Source organism: Pezoporus flaviventris, unplaced genomic scaffold (genome assembly GCF_033815535.1).
Source record: "Pezoporus flaviventris isolate CSIRO_AGI_PZ_B2104156 unplaced genomic scaffold, CSIRO_AGI_Pfla_v1 ptg000095l, whole genome shotgun sequence".
NCBI lineage: Eukaryota > Metazoa > Chordata > Aves > Psittaciformes > Psittacidae > Pezoporus > Pezoporus flaviventris.
Window position 1 is genome coordinate 78,761 of NW_026892643.1, and position 18,761 is coordinate 97,521.

Genomic DNA, 18,761 nt, shown 5'->3' on the forward strand with positions numbered 1-18,761 from the left:
TATGTTACTAACATGGTTCCCCCATCTCCTGCTTACAATGCATGTAACTAAGACTCATGGACATACAGTCATTTTGCTTGTTAGGGCAGTTAAGAGAAGATACTCATACTTCTATTTTTAGTATTATACTCTGATATCAATATTGGTTCTTGAAAACCCACTATTTTTATCTATAAATGCAAGGTGTTCTATGCATGCCTTTTATACAGCACATCTTACCTTTAAGTGGATGCATTTCCCAATTACTTTAGCCAAGCAACAACATCACATGGTATTTGGAGCCTTCCTTGTAACTCAAGAGTCATTCATCTCTATCTATGCCTGTCTGATTTTTGGCTCAACAGCTTCTGTCAAAAACTACTGTGTTGTTGGTACTCACCCATCTTATTTCTTCAACATTTTCAACCTTTGGCAGCATCATGCTTGAAGGAAGGGTCTTGGACTGCAAAAGCACCTCTAGATCTTCTTCTGCAAGACCGCTGGAGACAGAATTTATCCTAACACACTTTTCAGCATGGCCAAAGTCAAACTTTTCAAGGGTTTTCACAACGGTCAGCCTTGCTTCTTTCTACAATATTTATGAGTTTAGAGGACAAGAAAAGAAAAAGAATGCATGTTTTCTGTTGACAGAAAAGTGCACTGAGCAGACAACTTTTTGAAATGATGTGGGGAAAACTAGACAGCCAGTATACTGGTGCGCCCAAAACCTCTGTCACTCTTGGGCTTTTGCTGAACCAGTCATCATCAGCACCTCGCAATTTTACCATCCTTGTTCCTTTATAACTGGTGAATAAAATGCTCAGGGTTTATGTGTAAATACTTCTATACCACCACTTGTAAAAAACAATACTTTTTTGTCCACTAGTGCTGAATATGTCTAACAAACACAAATCCTTATACTAACTACAATGCATTGCACTAACTGTCTGCACTCACAAAAATGGCATGTCTTTAAATTCATATAAAATAATTCATGTTTGTAATTCATCTCTATTGCTTGAATGTCAGAAAACACACATGTACATTTGATTTTGCTACATAAATCTTCCTATTCTCCAGGTATCCAAAGTGTACTAAAGCCCATGGTAAAGTTAACAATTCACATGTGATAACACCAAAAAATCTGCAGATTTTTCTTCAACCACAGAAACAGCTATTCTCCTGTTGGCACAAAAGAAAAACAAAACACCCCACCCTCCAAAGATATGTATTTCCCATGGCCATTTGCTATTTTTGTGAATGTAAATTTATAAATCTGTTTAATAGTTGATTTTCATGAAGAACACTTGCATGCTTTTCTGAAATGAAACGCATTTCTTGGCCTGGAGAAGAAGGGAGGGGGAAAAGAAGAGTGCTGGGCTCCCTGCTTCCTGCCAACTGGAGTTTCAACCCCAAATTCCTTCCACTCATCAACAGCCCCTAACAAATTTGCATTGTCAAAATGCACACTTATCAAAAGTCATTTCATTTGTGAAGAGTTTTTATGGGGCTAATAAAACTTTAAAGCTCCTGACTCATGGAGGTACAGGAACAACTTTAACAATATGCAGTTGCTGAATAGGGAGGCTTTTCAAGAGAACAGATAAGAAGGAGGAAATAATCAAAGTTAATATTCAGGCTAATACCAATCAGCAAGACAGCACATGACAGTAGATTTAAACCAGACGGATGCAAATCTCTGCCAGTGAGAGGGGCAGAGGCAGTTTCCCAATGTGGTCTGAGTTAAACAGTGTGAGGGAACAGTAGCTTACAGTTGTCAGGTCTGATCAGAACAGGGTCTCCCAGGCCAGTTTAAGACAGCTCTGCAGTGTACTGATTTACAGGTCTGGGACCCCTGATAATTAGGGTACATTCAGAGAAAGGCAAGTGATGGCTCTAACTGGTTAAAGGAAGGAATAATGAAGCAGAAAGTTAATGAAATCTGAAGCAAACAGCCTTCAGCTTGGGGCTACTAGCCGTGCTTCTCCGAAGGTTGGGAGCATATGCCCGTTAATCGGATGGACGGGAGCAAGCCGCACATGTACACATCCCTGTGCTGCGATCAAGGGACATGTTCAGAGGTAATCTCTGGAAAATACAACCCAAAATGTTCAAACTGCTGTGAATGGACTCTGACTGGGGCCATTAGGAAAGCCACACAAAGATGCATGCAGTTCACTACAAACACGTCCAGCTGGAAGACAGCTCCAGCGCACAGCCATCTGAAATGGTTCTTCTGAATTAGGTAAACTGAACCATACGATGCCAATACCAGGTAATACAAATCCCCTATGTTTTCCTTCTCTGACCAGGGGTAATGGGTTTCTAGGGCTGGGCTGAAAGTTTCTCAATATGATGCAGAAGGGTAGCTTAAAAACATGCTCCAAACCAATTTATGCTTTTAATTAAAGTCAGATTATCACCGTTTCAGCACACACTGATCCAATTTGCAAAAGAAAGATCTGCCCAAATTACCCACCAAGGCAGCATCCAATTCCAACTGAAGGCACATCTCTAGCAAACTTACAGCCTAATTTATGATTTTTTTTTTTTCCCCAGATTATAATAATGAGTGGTAGACCATCTCATTAGCTATTTTTCTCCTCAGGCTGCAACTCCCTTCCCAAAAAAGACAGATCATGTCTTTCTAGGTATATTTCCATACAAAGCACTTATTAACAGGCTGTTGCTGTTATCAATTTACATAAACTAAATGTGCAGCCCTCTGGTACATATCCCAAAAATAACCAACAACTTCACTGAATTTATACCAACCAACAAACATGGGGAGGGGGTTGTTGTTTCTTCCCATATTCTAATAGAAAATATGTTGCTATGTTAGTTAACACACCCATGCCATCTGTTGGGTTGAAAATTGATGCAGTTTTTTAGAACCACTATGTTTTAGATCTGTTTGCCTAGATACCCTAGGAATGGAAACATTTCCCTTCCATAATAAAATACTTCTAGTCACTATAGTTCCCACATCAGGACTCAATTTATGTTTTTCATTGTGGGACAAACTGAGAGGACCTGGCTGCCAGTCAGAGCTCGTGAAGGTACTGACTCAGTGCCTACCCTTCCCGCAACTGAGAAAATCCCATTGATGTTAGTGGGGTGTATCAGGTCCCCAAGCAGGCTTCCAATAAAACATTTCATGGGTAAATAAAAAATTGTACTGAAACCTCAGACTAAATGTACTAAAAACATGCAGGAAAGGGAGTGACCTTTCTGCCTAATTACGCAGGGAAACGCTGATGCTATTCTCACTGAAGGATCCATGCAAAAGTTAAAATTTTAAGCTAGGTAAACTACCTAGCTTGTAACAGGAGAGTAAATAACATAACACATTGTAACTAATCAACTTGTAACAGTAGCATAAATAGCGATCATTGACAAATGTCTTTATGGATGCAGGAATAAACACGCTTTCCAAACACTCTGTAAAGTCCCTCCCAAGAATGGTCAAAGCAGAAGTTTTAAGAAATGGTGGAAAAATTCTTTACCCTGTTCTTCACCCGAGAACTACAACATTGGGTAATACTGTCATGAATGAATAGCTAATAAAGAAATAAAAGTGATCATGAAGTAAATTATTCCATCCCCAGGTAGCCTTGGGAGGGTGGTATCCCCATTGAGTCCTGTGTGGATTGGGCTCTTTATCAAACTGAACAAGAGAGAAAGACAACAGAGAACTTAATGGTAAACAGAGATACTATTAAAATATGCTAAATTTGCAACTCGTGCTGGAAAACCCACGGAGAAAAAAGGCCTATTGGTCAGAGGGGCTACTGCAGCATCCCTTCTGTGTGATTCAGGGGAGGACACTGGAAGATGTTCATTACCATGCGCAGCTATGCCACCTGGAGAAGCTAAAGGTTGCAGTGACGCAGCACTGCAGACAAATCCACTGCGACCCAGAAACACAGGCACTGAAAGAAAGATGGGAATACGCATGTTGCTGGCTCAATTGGCACCCATTAAACCTAATAGCTAACCATCCTCACGAGTTCCTAGCTCTGAATTATCAAATCTGCAAAGAAAACAACATCCGTCCACTTTTACACTCCAGTGGAAGAGGTGGTCCCTCGTGGCGGGGCTGCGTAGTCTCGCCATCTGGAGAACAAATCGAGTGTGAAGTACAGTATAGTTTGGGACCAAGCTCCGTGGCGGCAGCCCAGCAGTTAGTTCATTAGTCCCAAATTTGCGGGGATTAGTGCGGTATCAGCTCTACTGTTGGATGGGATCAGGCAGGCAGAGTGCGAGACTCAGGGAAGGGGGTGGCAGCGAAGAAGGAGCCCCTCAGGCTTATTTATAAAACTACGCAGTATAAGCCCACCTAAATAGGTGCCTTTGGTAACAGTAGTATCATAGTCTCCTACCAGCTGAATTGGTACCTTTCCTTCTTTTCTTTTTTTTCTTTCCCCCTTTTTTTCCCCTCAAGTTATCTGTCAAGACATAAGACATTTCTGCTTTTAAACAGAAGGAATGCCATAGAGCTGGAAGCTCAGCCACCCACTCACCCTGGACACAGTGTTAATACAGCAATTACGAAGCAAACATGGTCAGATTAACAGAATTCTAGGGACAGCAACAGCAGACAGAAAAATTACATTTTCTTCTTTCTTTTCAAACCGGTCTGATACCCCACAAGCCAGTTTTCCAGCATTGTGATTTCTAGACCTCCCTGATTTTGGGGACAAAATCTGTGTTTTGCTTTATCTTTCTTACCTAGTTTCAGCCCCCCCTCACCCTTTTTGTTTTCATCAAGAACTTCAGGTCTTAATGTAAATAAAGATAGTGGGTATACTTAAAGCTATGTTTATGTATAAATCTTGCCCTGTTAACATCTTTAGTAATAATTCTTCATATGGAAATGTAAATATATGATGGCCAGAATCTGTCATCCTCATTGCCATAATAAGTTTGCATGTTTCAAATGGCAGAGGAAAAATTAATTACTATAATCACAATTCCACTTATTTTTTTGACAGGTCTGACATGGTAAAAACATACAATTATGTGTTAATGTTACCTTCCCAAAGTGGGACTTGACATTGCTGAATCTTTTGTCACTTAGTGCATACCCTATGGATGCATCTCTCAAACAACTATATCGCAGAAGCACACTCATATATCATACACCCACAATGGGTTTTGGGTAAAATTGAGTTTCTGCAGCGGGAAAGCCTGCAATTTTTTACATGCTTAATTCTCCATCAGTGAAGTGATACCATGCAGGATAATACTTCATTTAGTTCAAATCCACAGGTTACAATGGCCAGAGAAAAGACAAACCGCATTGTTTTTAAGGAAACAAAGAGAACCATAACTGCGGAGCAGAGCGTTTCTGAGAACAGGAGGTGCTTGTTTCACAAGGCCTGCTTCCTACCTTACATGCACCAGGTACTTCTGAGAAGGTATCTTTGAAATGGCAAATACGTATTTCTATTTAGTCTTGTTAGATTCAAAACCTGCTATAAGATACAAATATATTGCAAAGCCTTCAGGAAGCTGTTATTTAATCTTTTCATCAGCCAGATAATCAGTTGAGGAGTTTTTAAAGACTTAGGAAGTTCTAAACCACATTTACTTTCGGTTCAATAGGGAACATGTCATACCCACCACATAATCCTAAACGAAAGAAGGGGTAGGAGTGAGGAGAGGGAGACAGAATAGAGTCTCCATCATTTATGTCGGTGCTTCTCTGCGGCTTGGGCAAATGCACATCTTAGAGCGCTGCAAATTCTGATTTTTCCGCTATTCTTTCTTGAAATCTTCAAATTCTTTAATAATTATTTGGTTTATTTAAGCCTTTCGTTTTTTTATACCAACCTTTTCACTTTCCTGAAAAAGATTCTTCATGACATAATGAGTCATCTAACTGTGCATCTCCAGCATCTGCTGCTTTTCTCTCTGCTCTGCTAATTGTCTTTACATGCAGTACATGCTCTAGCAACACCAAAATGAAGCAGACTTTGGTGGTCAGCATTATGAAATAAGCTGCAATTTAATTATGCTCTGATGAGGAATCTTAATTTCTTTGCCCATTTTCCTATTAGTTTCATTTAAGGTCTACGAATTAATCAGTGCACCTATCAATAATATTTATCCTGTAGTTTTAAAGGACAAGATCTCTTAAAGCTGTTTATGAATAGCTGGGAGCTGCTTGCTGCCATATAAGCTTACCAAGCTTCTACCTCCCTCTACCAGCTTGAGCAATGTGGATCCTAAGGATATTAGGTGGGGTTCATCCAACATCATCAAAGTTGGGCAATTTCCATATGCGATGATGAGGCAATGGCCTGTCTGAATGTGGGGAACCAGAGAACAAGAACCCAAGGTCCACCCAAGCCAGCAGTTCCGGATCCGGGCTCATGCACACCCATAAAGGTTTTAGGGTGCTCAGGTATGTAAGCACAACTCTTCTGCTGAGCTGCATCTGAGGATGTGAATATTAGTGCAAGAGCACGACATTTTTACAAGGCGCGTGTAAGATATTTTTCAACTTTCATGTAACTCATAGAAATTTAAACAGAGGCCAGGAGGTTGCTAGAATGAGTTGGCACATAGAAATATTAATGTAACATGAGGAGTTAGTGTAAGCATCTAGAGAAGCAAAAATAATACAGCATGGTTTGTGTGTGTGTATATATAAATATAGCAAGAGACTTATACCTTAAGACTATGTACAGAAATATTTCAAAATGTTTTTTTTTTTAATGGCAGCACTATATACAACAGCTTCAATAAAAGATTTTGTTCACGTACGTAGGCAGCTATTCTTCTGTCTGCCAATTTTTATAAACACTTACAAAAGAGATGTAAACAACCTTTCAATTAAGACAAATCAAGCTAACACTAATTTAAGCTGGCTGCAAGATGTAGTCTTTTTACTATTTTCCCTGGCTTTCTGAGGATGCTTTTGGTTTTGTGACAGATCAGAATCGCAAATGAAAATTCTTCAGAAGCATTAGTGCTAATTAGTCTTCCTGGACAGTCCAAACGAACTGCTGCATGATGAAATAACATCACAAAATACTCAATTTGATGTATCAATAAAAAATAAAGGCTATAAATTCCTTTCATCTGGCATCACATGAGCTGAACTGTATTTTACGCTGATTTTTGATTTTAAAATATTCTAGTTTAAGATATATTTATTTGGCATGAAGTAATAAATTATTATGGAAAATGCATACATTTAGGAGTTCATTTTTAATTGTTATAAATGTATCTTTTTGATAAAGCTGACAATGAAATAAATCGTTGCCTGTCAAAAGTACATCTGCTTTAGCAAACTGTCAATCCCTGTTCAGCAGCTGATTTCAGGTGTGGTGATTCTAAGTGAGATATGGATCAAACATTTGAAAATCAGCAAGTGGGTGCCATTAGGAACATTGTTTAATTACTGCCTCAATTATTTAATAAATTATTTGAAAAAAATAATTAAAGCCAAACAAGGTAAACATTAAATGCTGTGGAAAGTTAAAAACAACCTAAAGGTAAATAGAAGTTTGTCAGAAAGAAAACAACTGGCTAGAGTCTTAGGACTTCTTGTATTGAAGGAGCCAGTGTCTGCCCCAAGCTGCTCAGAAGCTCTTGGCAATGAAGAAGGCATTAAGAAAAATCAGGTCAGCTGTGCAATGGCTTCCTTCAGCCTCCTCTGGAAGAAATTTTTCCCAACCTACCTGCAGTCTTAATAAAATAGGTTTTTCAAAGAGTAAACCTGGAACAACCATTCATGTTTTTGGTATTGTGCAAGTACTGATTAACAGCTCTTGTCTCAGTTTTCATAGCATGTTTTATCTGCATTGGTAAATTAACATATTAATCTTCTGTAATGTAATAAAAATCCCATAGAATTCCCTAAGTCCAAGTGTTTATAGATCATGTCCATAGTAAAGTCGTACTTGTGCAAAAAAAGCTCTCATCTCCTCATTTTCAACTTACATCTTAAAGTTACACGGTGTTACCACACAGATGCATATGTTTCCATGCAATGGCTTTAGATCTATGACACTAACTGGTTACTCAGGTGTCTCATGATAAGCAAGGAACCCCAGGAAGTCCTCCCACCAGGTGAGTTCTTGTGCTATCTGGAAGAGGACTTCTTAAACCTCCTCCTCTCACAGGCAGCCTTTCAAAGCAGATATTATCTTATGTAATCCTGTATGCCTTTGTAGGAACATATCATTTGTATCAACGTCTGTTTATAGAACCTCTGAGGAAATCTATACCATCAGGTAACTTAGCTCACAGTTTCACCTGAAGGTCTTGAGCCCCAGCTGCCCACAAGACACAGCTGCTCATTTATATCCAGACTCTCCTTTGGGGGAGTGAATCTATTTCATTCAAACCAAAGCCCAGGTGTGGTTTTGGAGATGGATCTCTCCAGGCATCGCACCCACACAGCAACATGTCTCCACCCTGCTCCAGCAAGGACTGCGCTGGGGCATTTATATACTCACAGGTAATATTTTGCCATGTCCCAGGGCATGCAACACATGTCCTTAGCTAATGGATACCCCCCCCCCTCCCCCCGTTGATTTGGCATGCTGCTCATATTATTTTAGCTGCTGGAACTGAAGAAAAAATACTGAGGAAAACAGCCATACTGTAGGTCCATCAAAGCCCCTCTCTTGTGTCACAGGGAGCCCCAGACCCATGTGCTGCGTTATCTGTCACTGCAGTCAGTCTGCTTTAGAGGTTTGCCCCTACACAATGTGGACAGGAGCCCCTCCACCCCACTAGGCAAGGGCACCAGGGATCTCTTCTTGGATCTGATGCATTTAGCATTGTAGAAGTAGCCTGTAATTGAAGTAATTACTTCCAAGGGAGAATAATGTTATGAGATGTTCAACACAGAAATCTCTGATCTAGGAAGCTTCATACTAAATTGATATAACTCTTGCAAACTCACAAAGCAAACCTGTTTTATACATATATATTTCTCAGCCAGTGCTTACCTTAACAAATACCACCTCACTATAATGGATTTTGCCAGATATCCTTCTTCTTTTGCTACCAGAAGGGCTTCCTTCTCGTAGAGATCCCACTTGGATAGGTGCCTGGGGTGAGTCAAGGAACCCAACCATACCACTCCAGCCCAAGTGCAGGTTTTAGCACCTCCTGTAGGCAACATTTTCTCAGATGCTCCTGATGACGTGATGAAGCCTGTTACAACTAGCTATTCGCTTTTGGCAGAGTCCCTGAAGGATGGGCAGAGATACAAAAGCAACAGCATCCCCTTCTTTACACCTCCACATCCCCAAAGTAGGAGAGGGGAAACAGCACCAGAATGCCATATCCCTCCATTGGGAGTGACTAGCTAAGGAAGAGGCTGAGCCCTCACATAAAATTAGATTAACTCCATGACTCATGTGCTCATGGCAAGGAGTAAGGACCTTTTTAGAAATGACTTCACTTATTTTCTGTGGTCTAAACCAAACCTGGCAATGGGAATTTCTCCCTGCCTGACCTATGATGGGTGTTATTAGAACTGAGATTTTTCTCCAGTTTGAAAGTGTGACCTGAGGAGGTGGTTACTTTCTAGGTCAAACTGCTCTTGTGTCACTCCTATGTTGTAGTCTGGTATTTGTACGCTGTTGTACATTGCACATTTATATGTAGATGTCCTGTACTGGTACAATATAAAACATTCTTTATAGACACGTACAGAAAAAGTCTTAATTGTTCATTGGTTTTCTTCAAACCTTTTTAAGTTTCTCATTCAGATATTCCTGATTGCAGTGGAATAAATGACTGGAACTTGTGACATTTCTTTCTCTAGGCTTTTCTTCAACTGTTTTTTGTTTTTCCTGATGAAATAAATTATTTTTAAATGCTAGCCTGAGTGAGGAGGTGCTCCTTAGTGGGGCTTCTGGAATATCTGTGAAATTTAAAGTAAGGTTGGTGCATATTCTCCAACAAAAGGGTAAGATATATCAATGTATGTTTATTTCTGCAATATTCAAGCAGTTCCAACAAAACTGTTCCTAGTGCCAACATGCAAACTGGATCACCAAAGCAATCACATTAGAAAAACTCAGGTTCCTTTTATATCTGGGTTAGAGAGTAGGATTTTTTTCACCCCAGACCATTTCAGCAGACCCATTTCAGCATGGCCATACAAACAATTGCACCACTGTATACAAGGGGGTTGCAAAGGATAAAGATAAGCAGCTAGGAAGGGCAACATGGTAAGAAGAACTTCTTGAGTTGTTTTTGTTGTTTTCCACCAGAGCCAACCAGCTAAGCACCCACCATTTCACTTGTCTTGTGCTAATGAGGAGAGTAGCAGGTAGCTAGTATTTGAGCAAATGCTTGCATCCCATAACAACCATCCCTATGAACCCCCATTTTATATCCATATATATTTTCATAATGCTATCTCAGCATAATTGACCAGGACATCTGGAAGCAGGGCACCTTGCTGAATTATTGATTATTTGACTAACACAATTTTTACCTTCGCTTAAGTTGCTCCCTTCATAACATTTTTCCAGGCCTGAACATGTAGTCTCCTTCATCTGTGTTTTCGTTACCTACTCTTACATCTGTCCAAGTCCAAATGTGACATGGATTTCACCCACTTCAAGCAGTCTGCAGGCTTTGAGCTCTAACTTTTTATGTCTGGCTTATCAGGTGTTTTCTCTCATGCTTTGGGCAAATGCAATGTCAATAAAAGACTATTAAGAAGGGTTCAGCTTTGGACCATTTCTTAACACATACAGTAAATGCTGGGGCCATCCTGGATCCTGCTCTTTGTACTGGTTTAACTACTTACAATTTAGTTGCCACCAATAACATTAAATTGATGCAAAGCTTTGGCATGCATCTGTTCACCAAAATGCTGCTAGCAGTATAATTTATTTTCCTGTGTGAATGAACTTCATGGACAATCAGGATTTTACAGTAGTGTAATTGCATTCATACAGTACTGCTGCTTTGTTTGTATTTTATCAATTTTAAAACAATGATAAAATGGAATTCAGTATTCACAAGTTTGACACCCATTAAATTGCCATTTTTGCTCACTTTTTTTTTTCTCACATTTTTGCCTGACTTGCTTCATTGTTGTGTAACTGTCTGGACTATTTAGCAATTCTTTTGCCCCTTTGACTTGACATGAATCTTCTTCTTGATCTGAATTAAGGACTGCCAAAAGAGATTCATGAAAACGTGTTCAACTTACCTAACAGATACTTTTTAAGGGAGGTGTTCTGCTTTACTTGCTAAGCCTATTTTCACTTTTTGATTGCCCTGGTAATAATGTGTTTCATATTGAGAACAGAAGGCAGATTTTCCCCCAGAGTGCTCAGAGGTGTCTTCTCCAGCCAGAATCCGCACTCCCATCACCTGTATCAGGTGCAGCTTAACCCTGGTGAGACTCAGGTGATGTTCCCTTCCCATTCTTAGCAGTGGTTGCTCCCTCCACTGCCAGCCTGCCACCAAACATCATGTCTGTCTGACAACCGTGCCTGCCATCTCTGGAAGCTCCCTGGCCCCATTTTCTCCTTCCAGCTGGGCACTGAGGCACTGTCCCCACCAGTGTGCACTTGCTCTGGTGTGTAGTTATGCTGCTGGATATGGCAGGTTGTTCAGGTCCTTTCCTAGTTGAGATGGTCCTCAAAGTGCTCGTTAAGGCTCTGCTCTACATCTAGAGAACTTCATTTACTATCTGAGGGCAAACTAAACAGTGATGTTTGGCTTTATCTGTCAGCGAGTTCCCTGTTTCTTTCCCAGTCATTCATTTAGCATGCAATCATCAACAAATTTCCTAGGAAGTATTCTCTTTAGAGGGAGTAGGTTTCTGCCACAAAGGTGCAGAAACAAATTGGTTGTTCCTCTTGAGCCCACTGGACTAATCCAGTGTCTGAGGGTGCTGTACAACAGTACCAGAAAACTGTTGTAAAGCATGCATCTTACCAAAGTTTCTTTTCCTGGTTCCTCATTCAATCTACCACCTTCCCCAATGGACTTCAGAGTCACAGAATCACAGGATGTCTGAGGTTGGAAGGGACCTCTGAAGCTCATCTGGTCCAGCCCCTCTGCTCAAGCAGGGCCACCCAGAGCTGGTTGCCAGAACCATGTTCAGGCTGCTTTTGGCTGTCTCTAAGGATGGAGACTCCACAATCTCTCTACGCAGCCTGTGCCAGTGCTCAGTCACCCTCACAATGAAAAAGTGTTTTCTGATATTCAGAGGGAATCTCCTGTGCTTCAAGTTGTCCCCACTACCTGTCCTGTCACTGGGCACCACTGAGCAGGGCCTGGCTGTGTCTTCTCTGCACCCTCCCTTTAGGTATTTATATACATTGATGAGATCCCCCTGAGCCTTCTCTTCTCCAGGCTGAACAGTACCGGCACTCTCAGCCTCTCATCACAGGAGAGCTGCTCCAGACCCTTCATCATCTTCGCAGTCCCTCCCTGGGGTCTCTCCAGTATGTCCACAGCTCTCATGTTCTGAGACCTTTGGCAATCTTTTCCAAATGATTCACAAGGCTTAGAAAACCTCTCTATTTGTCAGAAATCTTTGAGCATATTAAAATTGTCTATTTATTTTTTTATTTTTTAAAGATGTTAAGGTACATTAAAAAAAAACCAAAAGCAATTACTGGTATTTGGTACTCCAGATTATTTAGTATTATTATATTTTTTAAATTCCTATGTCCTTTCATGTTCTTGGCATCACCTTTTCCAGTACAACTCTTGTTTCCAACTGAGTGATTTGATCTTTGCTTTAAGATAATTTTTCATCTGTTGCTTATTTGGCTTTATTTCTTCCTGACCAGGTTTCACAGCTTCAGATTCTGTTGGCAGCTTCTTGGCCAGTTTTCCGTTCCTGTTGACCAGATATAATCTCTGCCAGTATGGACGCTAAGTCCTCTGATGCTGGCCAAGCAAGAATCAATCATGCTGAATCTTACTAATATAAAGCTACACGTACAATAAATGTAATCCTCAGGGGAATTATCATTCACCCTAACAAACTTTGACACATTTTATGAATACTTATGAATATTAATTAATTATTCTAGCCCACTTACATGCATGCTTGTAAATAGACAGCTATCAGGATAATTAAAATAGCAAGACAAGAGTAGCAAAATGGCTTCAGTCTAACAGGTATATGAATGCATATATTTAAGAACACTGCTTCTGCCTGGGTTTCTCAGGACGGGTCATTGTTTGACTCCATATGCATGTAGACCTACTTTCCAGCTATTCCAGTTTCACATCTATATTGCAGGATAGCTGTAGAGCCACAGGCAGGTTGAACCCCATTGTCCTCTAGACCATTCAAGCTTAGCACAAATGCACGATCTAGCGACGAGAGCTTTCACTCAGCCAATTCTGCGTGCCCAGAAGTTCAGCTCAGCTTTTTCATCCTGAACAATGGGGAAGCAAGGGGGATAGTCTAATATTTTATCCCCTGTTTTGCCTACATAGTCTTTGTCCACCGGCGGCTTGCAGCATTAAAGGCGAACCTCTTGCATGTAACAGCTTTCAAAAAGCCTTCCTCCTGTAGACAAGGCAACTGTTTGCTGTTATCCTACCCATTTTCAAGTGAAGATGGCCTTTTCTATCGCCTGCGTAACTCATTCTGCTCCTTCTGTGTCTTCCTATGCTGTGACCTGCTCTCTTGGTTGAATACAGGACAAAAATCTGAAAATCATGTTTTCTTCTGCTGTCCTGTCTCCCAAGGATCACCCCCTCCCTTCAAGCATTGCTTGTACTTTTTTTGCTGCTCCCAGTCAAACAAGTTATTGAAATGTTGTTGTTTGTTTTTTGCTGTTTCCCTCCCTCACCTTCCGTCGATGTTTGTAAAGCATTTAACACTACACCAGGCGGGTTAATTTACTGCACTGGTAAAACAGGCTATTTGGAGTGTCTTGTAACACTGACATGTTTTCAGCTTGAAAATCAGATGTCTCCATCCCAAAGGAAAGAACTCTTGCCAAAGCTTTGTTTATATCGATGCCAGGTGCAATCTGGCCCAACAGTGGTAATGACATATGAACACTAAACAGTTTGTAAAAAGCATGCTTCAAAATGAAATCTGAATCCTATGTATAAAGACCCAGGTAAGAGTCTTACTAGGAATTTGCCTGGTGTAGGGAAGTATTTCTTTGTAGAAACATTAATTTGGCTTCTGGGCTCCCTTTAGTGTTATTAGTGGCTTCTGATTTCAATTTTTTCATTACAGATTGTTTTTTTTTTGCTTCTGTTGGAGTTTTCAAAAGCCACAGGTTTATTGTGTAGAAATATTTTAACAAAAATTACTGTAATTACTGTATTTAAGACTTTATTTTGTACACGGCTCTTGCATGTATGATTAACAATAGAAACCTTTCCTCTTTTTGCTTCTCAGGGAGCAACCCTGATTTGGTAAAAATTAGAAATACAGTGATGCAACGCATACTGCAGGACCTTTTGAAAGGCAGCGGCCAGAACTGAAATGCATCCTCTTCTTCTCAAACAAATTCAAAATAGGCTTTCATCTCTAAACCAGATTTTTTTGGTTACTGCTGGCTACATCATGCAGTAAACGGAGCCTGAGTAAACTCAGGCTATGCCAGAGCAGAAAATATTGAACCTGTGTGAGAGTCCTGACCCTTAGATTAACTCCCTGCCCGTAATGTGAAAGCATCAGAAACCCTGGAAGGCTGCAACACGCATGTTTGTCTGAGCTTTGTGATTACTGTATCCCCAGCATCACTTTGCAAACTTGGGATAAAATTGTGGAACACAACGGTGGGTTGACACACAGGGTTTTTTTAAATGTGCCCAGGTTTTGCTTGCAAATCCATATTAAACTGACACTCCTACTAAATCAGTGGCCATTTAAATGAAGATCTGTCCCTTAAAAATCAATGACATTTATGCAGTGATCAGATTCTGACCTCTTCAGAGGGTAAACATTAAAATGAAACACCCGTCGCTGCAGTAAGGAAAGTGCTCAGTGTGATCTACATATCATATAGGCATAGAGCAAATAATTTCCCCATAGAGTAAACCAAACAAAAGCTGTGAGAACAACAGCAATAAGAGACTATTTGACAAAAAAGCTATTCATGTGCGCAACCCATTACCTCACCGCATACCTAAGTGTAAGCTAGTGGCTTTGGGTTTTGTCTTCAGGAGAACTCCGAGGGAAATTTTCAGGATGCCTTTCTCATGTGTTTGAAGTAAAATCATAGATCAGTATGCCTTTAAAATGAGAGATAAACCACTTGATACTTTAACTCAAACTTCACAAATCATGATTTTTGAATCAGTGCCTCAGCAGAAAAGGGAAGACTCAGATTTGCAGATGGCAAGTTGCTTGCTGCAATCTGAAAGGGTCTATACTATAATGGCAAAAAATATGACTATATACACTTTCTTCCTCTGTCCATCTGCCACTGTTACAGTCTACTGTGGGGGTGATTTTGTTTAAATTTGGACTGTTTGCAGGCTGATTTCTCATTTCTGCAATCATTTGGTTTGTCATAGATAGAGTAAACAGATTAAAAAAAAAATACCAAACTAACAACTGCTGCCTTGGTGCTGTGTGACTTAAATAGTGAAATCATTGAAATAGACTCCTACTGAAGAAATCTACATACATCTGCTGCTGGTCTGTATGGTATCTCATCTAGTGATTGTGTATTTGCATCTATATATGGAGGGGCTGGGAATCTTCACAATGCTTGTAAGTATGTTCTGAAATGGAAGATGCAGAGTAGTGGTAATGACCAAACAGGCCAAGAATGAAAGAAGAGAAATATAATAATAATAGAAAATGAGTAATGCAAATGGATATTTAATTTATTAATAATTAAAGGTCATAGGAAGAGTCATCTTGGTTTATTCACTTATTATACACCTTCATCCAAGGAAATTATTCACTAGCTTGCTGTGGGTTTCCCTGCACATATTTTGTAAGAAAAAATATCAGTGGACAGAGGTATGTATTTATCAAGACACAGAGACATTGAAAAGCTGTCAGGAGCCATCAGACCCTCATCCTTTCAGGGACATGCCTCTTGGAGTGGTGGTCCTCATGGACAAATCCCCCGGCACAAGCTGGTCCCCTGTGCTATCATCATACCTTTGGACTCCAAGCAGCATTGATGCACAAAGGAGTTGTCCCCACCACTCTGCAGAGTCACCCCCCTCCAGTACACCCCACTCCCAGAAAGCAAGCTGGTGACTGCAGAGAATGGGAGCAGCTGGCTAAAGCTGCCAGCTCTGCCAGGCTGACTGCAAAGGAATTGCAGAAAATAATGGAAATTGGCCCCTTAACATGTTATGTTTTTAAAATGGCCTGCAATGTTACAGGATGCATACAGTGCTTGTAGGTAATTTGCTCTGGGGCTTTGAAAAACAAATATCTGAAGGCAGACGTTTAGAGGGTTCTTTAAACAGCTTATTTTGTGAAAATGAGAAAATATTAAACTAAAATTATTAGAGGACATTAATTCTCCTCTTTTGCTCTTTGGAAGGAGTGTCAGTGTGCAAGCTGGAAACTCTAGCCCATTGGGACAGTAAAGATTCCAGATCCATGTTTTGTGCAAGCTGGAAGAAAGAGTGCAGCTGCCAATAAGGTTTCATCCTGCTTTGAGTTCCATGGTAATTCCATGAGTGAAGAGGGAAGACAAGTTTGGTCCATTGCTTGGCAGCACCTTGCAAGGTATGCATCTAGGTATAAGTCATCTGCCCTGTATAAATACTAACAGAGTCTAGTTACCTTCTAGATCTTTTTTCTTCTTGTTCCTTTAAAATTTAAATAGAACTTTGATTTTTTTATCATTTGTGTTCAATATTTGCCCCCATCAAAATGGTATTGATATAATATAGAATACGTGTTGTTCTAAAGTCACTGAAAACAGTGTAACAGACCACAGAAGAGCATTATTTGCTGTGTATCTAAAACCAATAAACATTAACATAGTTCTTTACGAAAATGAATAGGCAGGAGACATTTTGTCGCACTGTTCTGAAATTACGATCTTTGTCTAAAGCCGATGCAAAAAAAAAAAGGGGTTTTAAGCTAGATAAGATTTAAACTATCCAGCATCTTTGCCACATATTCCATGTCAAATGGGTGCAGACTGCAGCAATCCTGATAAGGAGACTTTTCACATTCACTTCTACCAGTAGTAACTCAAGACTCGGAGGGGGGGGTGAAGAACAAGGGTCATATTTATAATCTGGAATACTGTAAAATGTATCTCTTCAAGTTTTCAGCTAAACTGAGATATTTATCTTAACAAGATCTAATTAGACCTAATTTCCATAGCATATCAATTATTTTCCTCATTAGAGTAGCTAATGCCATGTTCAGATATCATGGCAATCAAGCTTGCGATTTCTGGAAAAAATGGTTAGAAGGCTTAGTATTAAGTGTGTTTCCAACTGTGAAATTTATCCTTCCGAGCAATGCCTCCCAGTTTACTCACTTTGTTCCAGGATTCTCTGCAGCATATGGCCACTGGAACCCATTAAATAACACGAAGTAAGACAAAGTCAGCGATGAGTCAAAAATAGCTGCACTAGTGAATCGACTTTCAAAATTCTGTCTCTAACAAGAAAAATAATGAAGAATAAGACTTGCAATTAGAAGAAATTAAGGTCAATTTTCAAGCCGGGTTGCCTACATGGTGGTTTCAAAATCCATGTTAGGCACCTCAAATAAAAGCAGTCTGATTGAACACCTGCAGCTTTTGGCAATGCACTTGCGCTCATAAGGGAGCCAGGCAATTCTTGTACACAAAGTCTCTACCTCTGGGTTTTATTTTCCCCATTACCTAAACCTCCTAAAACTCCAGGTCCTAATAGCTGGGTTTGACATGTTCCTTTCTCCTCCTAAGGAAGATACCTAGTGTTTCCAGTGTGCAGCTATATGTGTGTTGTATATTTGTTGGACAAGTCCCATTTGCTCAGTGTGAGAGTGAAGGCATTTTTTAAGTACAGGAGCTTGCCACAATGTATTTGGCCAAATATAGTGTCACAATATATTTGGATTTCTCACATTCAGCCTAAGTTATCTGAAAGTTAGGTGTCTGCTTTAAAATTTTCCTAGAGTTTTCTACAGTTAATAGCGTGAGGTTGGTGTATCTAAAGGGAGATTTACCTTCTCCTAGACTAGGTGCCAAAAGCATAGACATGATTTGTTCTTTGAAGGCACGCACCTCCCTTGGCTGAATATGCAAGGAGCCTCAGCATCTACTTCAAATGAAGCACCTTCTTCCTAGAGAGCTACAACAGGCAGTGAGACTCACCTCGGTGTTTTTGAGCCTGGTGGCTCTTATCCCAGATGAGACACATGACATTTTGCTAACATGAAAGGTCTAACTACAGACCTTTGCTGGTAGAAGAATACCACACTGACAGTGAATCTTCAGGATGAGCTCAATGTATGGTTATACTGACAAGCTGCATGGTTTACAGCAGGGAGATGCTTTCATTCACAGCTACAGCTTAACTAAATACTAGACAACTAAGTTTATTTACTCCCACTTAAAATATATCCAGTGCTCTGGATGACTGCATCTCAAATGAGGCATAGGAAACATGCACGTTTCTGAATAAAAGGAATTCAGAATTTGATGCATTTTGAAGCTTTGCTTCAAAATAAGTTATTATTTGGTTACTTTTGCATCCATCTCCCTTCATTTGCAAGTAAAAAGATGCTTCACCTGGCCATCCAAATAGTATATTCAAACAAAATATCCCAGGACATAAACAGCTGTGCTCTTCTGACCTGTGTTTACGAACAATAAATGTTATCTAAA

The 18,761-nt window shown here is 40.1% G+C and overlaps 2 protein-coding genes across 4 annotated transcripts in view; one reads left to right on the plus strand and one right to left on the minus strand.

Annotated features, from left to right (window-relative positions):
* ZIC5 (Zic family member 5) overlaps nt 1–18,761 on the plus strand; it is a 92,208-nt gene that overhangs the window by 68,178 nt on the left and 5,269 nt on the right.
* The window catches only part of CLYBL (citramalyl-CoA lyase), a 168,253-nt gene that overhangs the window by 27,726 nt on the left and 121,766 nt on the right, over nt 1–18,761 (minus strand). For all 3 annotated transcript variants that reach the window (XM_061476314.1, XM_061476313.1, XM_061476315.1), the window contains exon 4: nt 380–568. In XM_061476314.1, the coding sequence (XP_061332298.1) occupies nt 380–568 (189 nt within the window). The remainder of the gene's footprint in view (nt 1–379; nt 569–18,761) is intronic.